The sequence below is a fragment of the Quercus robur genome, chromosome 12 (genome assembly GCF_932294415.1).
Source record: "Quercus robur chromosome 12, dhQueRobu3.1, whole genome shotgun sequence".
NCBI classification, from domain to species: Eukaryota; Viridiplantae; Streptophyta; class Magnoliopsida; order Fagales; family Fagaceae; genus Quercus; species Quercus robur.
In genome coordinates, this window is record NC_065545.1 from 28,636,074 (window position 1) to 28,648,717 (window position 12,644).

Sequence of the window (12,644 nt, forward strand, 5' to 3'; positions counted from 1 at the left end):
CTAAGTCCAATTTCAAGTAAGTATTGGTTAATAATTTGCTTAAGTCCCATGAGTTAGTTTACTCATTATGTTATGATTAAGTGGCAGATTGCCATGCTAAGATTTTTATAAAGGAAAGGAAGTAACGTAAAGTATAAATTATTGATTGCAAAGTAAATAGTAAAAAAAGAAGAAGAGAAAATGAATGAAATGAATTTTAAACTTTTTTCATTAGAGTTAAAGAAATTGAGATACAACCAAAAAGGAAAAAGGGGCATTAGCTATACTTGAGCCTGTTACAAAATTGACTATGTGTTCCTAGTCTAAAGCTAAGCTAGGTGGAGGGCTCCTTTTCCTTTGCTCCCTTCTTCTCTTGTTCCTTTTCTCTCTTCTTCCTCTTCAGTTGAGACACTTTGACCACTTATTCTTCTACCTCCACGTCCAACACATCAGCTGGAGGTGGTAGTTCTTTTTCTTTTTCTTTGCCCTTGGCCGGAGTGGAAGAGGGAATGGAGACGGGCCTGTCCGAGGAGGAGGGGAGAGCAGGGCTGGGATCTGTTGAGGGGGTGGGGGAGTGGGCACCAAACGCAAGGCTGGGGGGTAGTAGACCTTCTCAGAAGCCCTGAGCTCTGATTCGGTACTAACCCTAGCAGCGTTCAGGGCTTGCCCCCACACCTCCAAACGGAAGGCTCGAGCGACATCCCTGAGTTGGGCGGTAAGACTCCCAGCTATCTTAGTCACGCCCGCATCATAGGCTACTTGCTTGATCTTGGACATCTTAGCCTTCTTGGCCTCTAGCTGCTTCTTAGCTTGTTTAAGCTCCACCATAGTCAGAGCCATCCTGTTCTCAGCCCTTCTCTGGGCCTCTAAGGCTTTAGCAACCTGTTTTTCAAAACTTTTTAGGACAGACTCAGCATTCTTCTGAGCCTTCTCCACCTTGGTCAGCTGGGTAAGAGTTTCTTTGAGCCTCTTGTCCGCCTCCGTATGGGCTTTTTTAACAACCTCTAATTTATTCTCTGCCTTTCTTGCTAAGTCCAGAAAATGGTCTACCCATTTCTCGGTCATAAAGGCAGCTTGGATGGACTACCAAAAAAAAAAAAAAAAACCCGTAAGTATCATATAGCGCATGAACAAGCTAACGTTACAAGTAAATAGGAGCAATCATGTACCTTGGCGAGATTTTGTTTCAAGGCAAGGAAGACCTCACGCTTCTTGAAGGACCTCAGCTCTGCTATATCTTCAGGTAGGCATAGTGCCTTCTCCATGCATTCTGCCACCAAGCCTAAGCTACCCTTTTTAGGGTCCCTTAAGTTGGCATCATCCAGTACTGGATTGCTCGAGTTAAGGGTGAAGATGGGCCTCCAGATGGAGGCCTTCTTTGATTGGTCTCCCCCAACCTCCTTGGAAGTCCCAGTAGTTGTGGACTTCTTCGGCTGCTCTTTTCCTGTCCGGGCTTTTTTGGTTGGGGGCTGGGGGGAGGATTGGGTGACCTCCCCCTCCTCAGCATCCTCGGAGCCCTTGCTTTCCGGGCCCATTTTTCTTTTCTTGTCCACAGCATCAACGGATGATGCGTGCGTCACGGTAGGAATGGGTGGGCGGGGCACCACTACCACAGCTGGGGAAGAGTCCTCAGCATGGGCCATGAGTAGGGCAAGCAAGTCTAGGTTCTTCTCTTTGAAACCTATCCCTTCTGAAGTACGAGCTTGTGATGCGCTAGGAGCGTCTTGGCAATGAAAAACCTCAAACTCTCTGTCTATCACTTCTTGCATAGGTTCAGGGGTGGGCTTTTTCGCTTCCTCGTCTGCGAGTAGGGGTTGTTCTTGGGAGTATAGTATGCGGGTTGCAAGAGCGGCTGGAAGCTAAGCGTCCTGAGTTCCAGCAGGAGGAGGTCCTACTGCCAGAAAGCCTGGAATGGAAATGTCAATCAAAGCTAATCTGGGATCCTTAGCTCTAATTACGTTCTTCTGGCTTTGGAAGCGTTTGGTGGAAGGATTGTATCCAAGGATGATGTGAGTGGCTCGAAGTTGACCGTCCTTGTGTAGGAAGATTTCTAACCTGAGGATTCGGTTCAAGTTCGTGAAGTTCACCAAATGCTTGGCTGGGGCTATGTGGTATTCGTTTGCCGAAGAAAACAGTAAGAGTTGTGAGTTAATAAAAAAAAAATCTTTCAAATTGATAAAGTTATGTGACATCCTATGTGTATCTACGGTCTTCGAGAACCCTACCTGTTTCCCCTTCGTTGGTGGGATAGTGCAATCCATCGTGCCAGTCTCCTGAGACGATGAGGAGGTCCTCGTCCATACCCTTGCTTGAATCAGCTAAGCAAGAGATCAACCTAATAAAGGGGACTCTACATTTGATGTAATATTTAATTTTCTCCCCTTTTTGGTAGTTGTATACCTAGTTTACATCATGACAAGTAAGGTTGGTTCCCATTTTCTTATTTAACATATCTACGCACCCGAGGACCCTAAAGACATTTGGGGAGCACTGGGTAGGGGTCAACCTATAGTTTATTAAATAGTCTCTAGTAACCCTTCCCATGAGAAGTTCCATCCCACCTTCAATGAAAACAATCATAGGAATGACCACGGATTCAAGAGGTCTGTTCAAGACCAGCCATTCACCGTCTTCACAGTGTCAGATTTCAACACCATCAGGAATCCTATATTGTGCCCTAAAGGCAGCCCTAGCCTCAGGAGTATCCACTAACTTAGCGTATCTACCCATAGAGTTTTATGGTGTGAAGGATTGAGTTTGTGCAAAAATAGAAACAGGAGAATGAACACACCTACGAGTAAAGGGAAAGAATTCTCCTCATGAGCTTGCTTCAACTCAAATTGCCAGAATGCGTAAATGAACTTCAGCCAACCCCAAATTCTCCTTTTATAGGAGTAAAAAGTGGGCGGTAATTTTCCTACTCATAAATGAGGGAAAAAAGGAACTGTAGGATCTTGATCGATCCGTAGAATGTGGGGAGACAAGCAGCCGCTTGACACCATAAATGTGAGATCGTGGATTCTGAAGCATCAGGAGCGTGCTGGAGACAAGTGAAAGGACGTTATCACATGGGAATGCGAGTGGCGCATATATAGTCCGCTTGTGTGACTAAAAATTTGCTTTTACCTCAAGGTTAATAGCGAAAGTTTTAGGGGGCTATTGTGGGTGCCTGGGGACCGAGGATGAAGTTGAAGAGTTGTGATACTGGTGAAGGGATGCCACGGGCCACGGGCCTGAGGAGGAAAGTCATCTGAGGAGAGGAAGGGATGAGTCATAGGACCCTGAAGCGTTCCAGGTGGAAAAAAGGCTATGAAGAGAGAAAATCAATGATCATAGAGGAAGTTTCTAGTTTGGAATAGCCTGTCACCTCCGCATTAAATGGTGGACAACAGCTTTATCAGCTGCATTGATGAGGAAGTGACTTGAACAGTACAAGCCATAACTAAGCAGGTTCCTTCTGCCATCTTCTTCAGATACAAACAAAGACAAGTGTCATGATAGGATGTATGTTAGGTAAGGATGGATGGTTGAGATATGAGAGGAGGATAAGTATATAAGAAAAAATGGGTTTTACAGGGAAAGGGATCCAAAAAAGAACGTGCCAAGAGATAGAGAAGAAATGAGAAAAACATTGAGAGAAAAGAGAGTGAACAGTAATATTTCTTATGTAAATGTGGCCTCCTCGGGCTAGCTTGTACAAAACAAATGGTTCATCCAATTGACAATATTAGTCTTTTCTTACTTATTTTCTTCCTCGAGCAGAGCCCCTCCCCCCCCCCCCCCTCTTTTTAGTTGTTTGTTTCCCTCTCTTACAAATTTTATTGATTTAGGCCAAGGTTGAATTGTTCAATCCACTATTATAAGTGGACCTGGAGAAATTATATGATCCTCATGGTGGACCACGACATTTGTCCACCATTCCAGTAAAAGACTCCCACCTATTTAAAATTGCTGAGTCGGTATTTAGTTTTTATTTAAAACTCCACAATTTTAAACAAGTGAGAGTCTTTTACTAGAATGTTGAACCACATCACCTGTTCATCATGAGGACCTTATAATTTCTCGTGGACCTGGGCCGCTAGATTTTTTGGTCCTTACACACACACACATATATATATATACCAAAGTAAATATTTCAATAATTGAAACCATTATTAAAATAAATAAATAAGCAAACATTTTATTTCTTGATTATTTTTTTGTGATAGAATTCTAATTAGTATTTTTTTTTTTTTTTTTTAGACTTGCATTCTAATTTTTATTCTTAAATTTATTGAAACAATAAAATTTCATTTAGAGCAGATAATATTAATAACTTAAAAAAGATAATATTAATTAATACATCACACTACATAAAAAGAAAAAGAGGAAGAAGAAGATAATCAGTATAAAACAATGTCGATATATATATAACAATGAGCAAGTGATCACTTGGCACAAACAAGATAAACTTTATGTATATAATATAAGACATATCATGCATATATAGGTCTACATGATTCTCAAAAAAAAAGAAAAAAAAAAGAAAAAGAAAAGGGTCTACATATGTAAATACTACTCCTATTAAACACTCCAGATAATTCCAGTTTCAAGATTAACTTTGATGGAGCTCTTTTCAGTCAAGAGAGTCGTGTTGGTATTGGTGTTGTGGTATGAAATGAGGCGGGTTTGGTCATGGCCTCCCTCTCACAGCAAATTCAATTACCTTCAATTGTTCTAGAGGTAGAGACCCTAGCGGCACGAAATGCTCTGGAATTAGCAATTGAGATAGGAGTAAACAAAGTCATTCTTGAGGGGGATTCTGCAATTCTCATCAACGCTCTTCAATTCAACAGCCATTCCTTGGCTCAATTTGACCACTTAGCAAAGGATGTAAAGTATCTTCAATCCTTTTTCCAAAGTTGTAGTCTTTCTCATGTGCATAGGCATTGTAATGCAGTTGCTCATTCTTTATTGAGATGAGCAATATTATGTCCTCATTTGTTGGTCTGGATGGAAGATGTTCCACCAGACATTTATAATGTTCTTCAGGCTGATTAAATAGCCTTCTTTAATAAAACGTCATGATTTTCTTCTCCAATATATATATGACCTTAGGGTACAATCTTACTCAATATCATTAACATTACTATATATTTTAAAAATCTAATTGTTGGATTGCTTGTTCTTAATGCTCTTAATACACTTGTTAAATTTTTGTCAATTGGATATTATTTATCATATGATCTATAGACTTATATTTTATGCATAATTTTAAATTACAAAAACTTGCAATTTAAACAATTTATTGATGACATAGCTATTAATCTTTAATTTTCTAAAAATTTTGTAAGCATGGAAGATATAAGATGAAAATGTAATCCAATAGTGGATTTGTCAAAATTTGCCTTCAATAAAAAGATATTGAGTAATGTTGTAGTTTTAGGTTACAACAAATTTTGTTGCTAAACTTTGTCATATATATATTGAACAATCTCAACAAAGACAAGGGCAGCTCTAGGAATTTTATTTAGGGTGCTTATTAAGAAATTTAAATTACTACAATATTTTTCTTGGTACCATTTTTTAAGGAAAAATGAAATTAGAAATTATTATTTTTGAATAGGTTGAACGAACTACAAATTTTATCCTTTTGTTTTATAATAGGTTTTTTGTTGAATAATTTTTTCACTTGTTGTTATTTGGTCTTGTATTGTTTTTGTTTGATTTATGTTTGTTGTTATTTGGGTTAATATTTATTGTTGCTATTTAAGTTTTTTTTTTTAAATGATTAAGAATTATGTTTGGGGGCAAAATTAATTTTGGAGTAATGCTACATCCACAACATTTTTACAATAAATCTTATGCAAAAAGTTGTTATTGGTGGGTAAAAAAATAATATTAGTATTTGACCCAAATTAAAATCAATAATAGCTTACCACATTAGATTTGTTGTGAAATTATTGTGAAAATGTTGTGAATGTACGCTCTGTTTGTTTCGATGTAAAATATTTTCAAGAAAATATTTTCCCATTTTACCATGTTTATTTTGCAATAAAATATTTAGTCAAAAGTAAAATATTTTCAGTCAACCAAATCAACCTAGGCAAATTTGTGTAAAATATTTTACTCTTAAAATTTTGGTAAAACATTTTACATTTGCTTTGCTCCCTCTTCCTCGATACTTTCACTTCCTCACAACTCAGTCCCTCTCAATTTTTGTTCTCCCTCTCTCACGTCTACTATACCTTCTCACTCTCAAGTTCTCCCTCATCTTTCTTCTTTTCTCGCTGGCAATCCATTGGGACTCCTACTAGCGAGCGGTGAGGCGGTCGGCGTCGATGTCTCCAACATAGAGGTTGCAGCAGTAATTGCTGTGCCAATCATCAATATGGGTTGCTCTGTCTCTCTCTCCTCCCTTCCACACTCTTCCTCATGTTCCTAATATCTTTCAGGCCACATCTCTCAAATATGGATAGGTGGTTGTCGGTAGTGGTTTTGGTTTTGAGTTTGGTAGGTGGGTTTAGTTTTGGGTTTTGGTGGCTGGGTTTTGTTTTGATTTGGCGGTTGGGTATGGTGTTGGGTGATTAATGGTTTGTTGTGGTGGCTGGGTATGGTTTTGCTAGGGTTTGTTCTGAGTTTGGCAGCTGGGTATGGTGTTAGGGGTGGGTTCTGGTGTTGATGATGACCGGTTGGTGGCAGCGGTAGTGATGGCCTTTTATTTTCCTTCTTCCCAATCTGGATTTGGTATTGTTGTTGGTGGTTTGTGCTTGCACCCAGTGGTGGTTGGTGGTGGCTGATTTGTGATTGCATTTTCAAGTCTTTAGGACAATCCAAACACTTAAAAATGTTTTACTGAAAATATTTTACTTCGAAACAAACATAACGGTAATAGCACTACTCCTATTTTTGTTGAATCCAAATTTTTGTAATTCTCAAGTAAGAGTGTTCAAAATTTTTATTAGAGTAATTACAATAGATTAGTTTAGCTTATTACTTTTTTTTTTTTTTTGGCAAGTGTGTGTGTATATATATATATATATATATATTTTTTTTTTTTTTTTTTTGAATGATCATGTGATCACCTGTAGAGCCGCCACTGAACAGAGCTAAACTGAATCTAAATAAAGCACTCTCATCATTATCTCTCACAGTCACACACACTCTCATTGTGCTCTCATAATAATTGGATTATTATTATAAACAAAGGGCAATAAAGGTCTAAAAGATAATAATTCCTAAGTTGATTTCGACCCTCATTATTTATCTTTCATTTTGCCCAAATTGCCCACACTTATTCTACAAAATTCCAATTCCATCTCAAACAAATCTAGTTCTTGTACCCACTTTATAAAAGATACAGCTTGCTTTCTTTCTTTGTATGGAAAGAAAAAACATAGCAAAGCCAACTCTACAACCTCTCAAAATCTCAACCCCTTTTATATTTAAGGTATCAATATATTATATATATATTCAGATATTCTCATTCTATCAAACAAACGCAGCACTATTTTCTGCTCTCTCTGAATCCCGAATCTCCATTTCTTAACAAAATGTTTCCGAAATTCGTGTCGAGAGTTGCTTCGTAAAACAGTTTCCATTTGGTTTCCAATAAGAATATGCTTCCTCCATTGTTTACGTCTTGCTGCTAGCTTGTTATTGCTATAGCTGTGTTCGTTGATGGTCATCTATATATAACCAAAAACAAAAACAAACAAACAAACTTTGCGTTTCGTTTCGTTTCGTGTGCTCAGACTCGTAGCGTTATAGCGAGATTTCCGAAATTCACTTCGGTAATGCATTTTCTATGAACGAATTATTTATTTATTTATTTGTTGTTTTTTATGTATTTGTTTTCTTTGAATTCGTACTCCGTTTGGCAACTTAGAAAAAGAAAACGAGATTCGAATTTCGAAATTCCGCGTCTCAGGTTTTTTAAGTTATAGGAAACCTATCAAAGAAGACTATATTTTTAGTTGAGAAACTAGTTTTCGTTTTTCTTTTTCTCGGCAGCCAAACAGAGCAGGAACGAAAAACTTCTCTGCAGTTCAAATTTTCAATTTGAGCATAATATTTAGCTTACTGGTATATTTTTTCGGAATAATGTATACTATATTCATAGCTGTGAAGATTTTAATTTAATTTAATTAATTAAAATTTTTTTTTCTTAATGAGTATAGTTTGTGAATCTGAAATAGCTGACTATGTGATACTAGAACTTGATTAATTTGGATATGTTTGATATGGGCTTGGTCAAATTCGGCGGTTTTTACGAGATAATGGTAAACATGTTCACGGAATTAGATTATGCTGACTAGTCAATATGCTAATCTGATTAGCAATCACAGCTCTAATGAGTGATGGCTTATCATAAATTTAGGAATTGGTGGCTTTACATAAACTTTGTGTAAGGCATGATAAGTTTGACTGATAAACCGATAAGCTTTTCAGTTGAATAAGAACAGTACTGAGGTTTGTTTAAATTAATTGTTTGGGAGAAAGGAAATTTAAACACGCTATCCTTTTCAGCTGGATTTAGTTGGACTCATATCATGATTGATGTGGCAATTACGTGCCCAATTTATGGCTTTATGATAGGTTTTCAGTATTCAAATAATACAGAAAAGTGGCGGGTTTTGTATCGAGTTGGGATTGGGAGTTGAGAAGTCTAGTGTTGCAGCTAGCTAAGATTAATTTTCAAGGGCTGGATTCTTATGTTTATTCTTTTCTTCCAAAGAATGGTTTATAATTTTTTTTTTTTTTTTTTGGTTAAAAAAGGTCAGATGTAAGTCTTCTTTACTATCTAGGAATTGGGTTTTGTGTAAGCTGTTCAATGTTGTTAATTGTGCTTGTCTGGCTCTATAAGAAAGTGGAGTTGTAGATTTTCAATCTGTCTGAAATGCTATGTTGCGTGGACGTAAGATTTTCAATCTGTCTGAAATGCTATGTTGCGTGGACTTACGTCCACGTGAGGATTTGGTGAATGTCTGGTTCTTCAACTTGTCTAACCTCCAATTGTTAGGACATACAGGAGTTTGTTTATCTGTAAAATGGACTAGTTATCTTGTTCTATTGCATGAGATAATTGACATTTTGCCCAAGATGAATTCTTCACTTTAGGAGCATTTTAAGTTGGGAATTCTAGTAAACCAAGTAGTATTTATATCTTCATTTGTCAGGTATTCCATTTAGGTACATGTCTCAAAGTGAACATGTAGTTGTGTCTGATAGATTTACTTCATTTTAAAGGCTCTATGTAATAGCATACATGTATGTACTAATCAATTTTACTTCTTTGCAAAATAAAAGATATTGCCTATTATTCATTAGGGAAAAAAAAAAAAAGGTAATGGCTCTGTCATGCGTCTCACAGATTTACTTAATTTTAAGGCTTCATGTAAAATAGCATACGTGTATGTACTAATTGATTTTACTTCTTTTCAATACAAAAGATATTGGCCTATTAGTCATTAGGAAAAAAAGAAGAAGAGATATTGTGCTGTTTAATCTGTGAAATGAGGAGGCCACATTTTGCCCTCAAGCACAGAATGTTATTCAATCGTAGCTGTCAGGTTTTGTGTATGACTGTCTGGCACTATATTTTATACCTCTGGCATGGTAAAAGGTCTACAACAGCACTGAAGTAGTCATATATTTTGAATCTTTAAATAATTTTATTCCTGAGAGCTGAATTTTAGGCCAGCAGAAACGTGGTGGTTCTACGAGAAGTTTTATGGCAACATAATACACAAATTATATCTGTTATCATTTTCTTTTCTCATTATCTTTTAATGCTGGAACAGCTCCCGGTATCATTGTAACCAGGAAATGCAAACTTCTATTGTATATGTTTCTGTGGACTTCTAGTCATCTTCTCACATCAGTATGCATAATTTTATTTGTAGTGAAAGATGGTTGCCTTCGGGAAGAAGTTGAAGGAAAGACAAATTCTAGAATGGCAAGGGTATGTTGAAATGTATATATATAATTTTTTGCATTGCTTAGAATTTAATTCATTCTGATTTCTTCAAGAAAGCTTTCTTTTAAAAATTAGAAAAGAGAAAATGTATACAATGAATTTTGGATACATCATTATGCTATCTACTTATGAATAAGTCATGGTGATAAGATAGTAAATTGTTCATCTTGTCTAATGGCCATTGTAACTCAAATGAGATGATTTTTTGTCAATCTATTGCAATCATTTTAAAGCTTGTAGATTTTTAAGGGAGGCATGTAAACCTGTTGATAACAAAACGAGAAAAAGGCATGAATACAACAGTTTCAACCAAGATACTAACCCCAAGGTCACACAGCAGATCTACATGTCCACAGCATGCCCTTGGCCCTCACTTACTCCTGACAACTTCTTACATACATTTTCCAATAGAAACCTTATCTCATTACTGATTGATAAACTCTCTATTGTTCTGTTGATCTGTTCCCTCCAGGAGTGGTTTCCTTTTTGGGCCATCTTAAAATATATGGGAGTTTTAAACAGTGAAATTATTTATCCATTTAACTTCATATATTATCCTTACATTTGAATCCACCACCTTTAAAATTTGAATCATCATTTCTTCAAACAAAAATGCCTCTTCTTGGCCCACCTAAGGGCATTTTTAGAAGACTTTTATGTTTACATGCCATTTGCTATCACCCTGTCTATTTTGGGATGGAGGGAATATATGAAAGTGGCTGAAACAATTTCTTGATCCTTCCATTACCTCTGAAAATGGCAGGTGGCAGCAACCTATCCCACAGTATTTAACCAGACCTTGATCTGAACCTGCAAAACACAGCTTTGTGTAGTCCGTTGCCTAACTCCATTTTTAAATTGCTGCACAAAAAATCATTCATTCCAAAATTTAGTTGCTCTCCACAAAACACACAAAACCTGCTGAAATGATACCTTCATAATTAAAAGCTTTTAGCGGGTGCAATATTTCTGTAGAAATAGCTAATAATATTTTGACAAAAAGCCTGTTTCGCTAAATATGGTAGCTTGTATGTGACTTCTTTAAAGATTCTTATCAATCTTTTTGTTTGAAGGCAACCAAAACAAAGAAGTTGAACTGACATGACATTACATATTTCTCCAACTTAGTGTAGGCACACATATAAACAATACACTAATACAAAGTTGAGTGTTCCAATCTGTTGCTAAATATTAAATTGGACGACATATTCATTTCATTGTAATTAGGATCCTGCTGTAGATACTCATAATTATTATTTCTTTCAGATATTACATCAACTATAAACTGATGAAGAAAAAAGTAAACCAATATGCTCAACAAATTGAAGTTGGGACACAAGATCGCAAGCATGTTCTCAAGGATTTCTCAAGAATGTTGGATAATCAGGTATGTTGTGTGCATGTTTTTATCTGTTCTTGTCTATATCTTTGTCATTCACAATTTGGTTATTGAATCACACCTGCGTTGTGTCAAACTGAGTGCACATTGAAATTTCAACATATCATATATACTGAAAATGTTTATAGGTTCATTAACTCTAGATGAATTCTTGGCAGATGGGTTTGTGGATCATGCATCCACCTTGTCATTATGCTTGTTTAAGCAATCCGTTGAGCTGTTGAACATTGATTATCATGAGCATTTTTTATGGTTAAGTTGTAGTAGGTTTTCTAATGGAATCAACTTCTTAAAATGAACGTCATTACCTTTTTGGAAGTGATGTTGGAAGATCTGTCAGTCTTTAAGATAAGTGAGGAAACATATGATGTTCTGGTAAATAAAATGGAAGTTCTGTCATGCCTCTTAGACATGCAATGAACCGTGTGATGTCCATAAGAAGCTACCCTTACATAGGATCAAACTTGAGAAAATGTATTTGTTGATGATTGTGTTTCACTTTTGCATCTTTCTTACTGTCTTGGTGACAATGCAAGATATGTTCAAATTATGTAAGTGCTGTAAGTTTCACGGGCTCTTGTGCTGATGTATACCTACATATCTGTACATTTACATGTATAAATTCACGAGTGTGTGTGTGTCTGTCATTGTATTGCTTGCATAATATATATTTCCAAGAGCCTGGTAGCTCAATTGGTTGGCACCTCTTGGTGTATGTTCATGACATCCAGGGTTCAAATCCCCCCTCCCCCCATGAAACTATTGAATTAAAAAAATAAATTGAAACAGGAACTTCTTGCATGTGCAGCCATCATGGATGTTTTAACTTCTGCTGTTCTTTACTTGAGTTTGACCATGAAATGTTTCTACTTAATTTCTTCTTAATATTTCAGATTGAGAAGATTGTCCTTTTTCTGTTGGAGCAACAAGGGCTACTTGCAAGCAGGCTAGCTAAACTTGATGAACAGCATGATGCCCTTCAGCAACAGCCCGAAATATCCCAAATATGTGAATTACGACAAGCTTATAGAGCAGTGGGACAAGATCTTTTAAAGCTTCTCTTTTTTGTTGAGGTAAATGCTATTGGTCTGCGTAAGATACTGAAGAAGTTTGATAAACGCTTCGGTTATAGATTCACTAATTACTATGTCAAGACTCGTGCAAATCATCCGTACTCCCAGTTGCAGCAAGTGTTTAAGCATGTGGTAATGTGTTGATGTTCTTTTCCTATTTCCTCTTTTTATTTTTTGGCTAACCTTCCTATTTGAACATTTAAACGCTTCAAAAATACTTCTAAAAACTATTTTT

The 12,644-nt window shown here is 36.6% G+C and overlaps 1 protein-coding gene across 3 annotated transcripts in view; it reads left to right on the forward strand.

The window, feature by feature from the left end:
- LOC126708837 (SPX domain-containing membrane protein At4g22990-like) overlaps window positions 1-12,644 on the forward strand; it is a 44,661-nt gene that overhangs the window by 24,877 nt on the left and 7,140 nt on the right. For 2 of the 3 annotated variants that reach the window (XM_050408802.1, XM_050408800.1), the window contains exons 2-4: window positions 9,864-9,922; window positions 11,204-11,324; window positions 12,230-12,541. In XM_050408802.1, the coding sequence (XP_050264759.1) occupies window positions 9,870-9,922; window positions 11,204-11,324; window positions 12,230-12,541 (486 nt within the window). In that variant the 5' untranslated portion in view covers window positions 9,864-9,869. Of the gene's footprint in view, window positions 1-7,427; window positions 7,752-9,863; window positions 9,923-11,203; window positions 11,325-12,229; window positions 12,542-12,644 lie in introns of those variants that run through there. The other variant, XM_050408801.1, reaches the window with a different exon arrangement.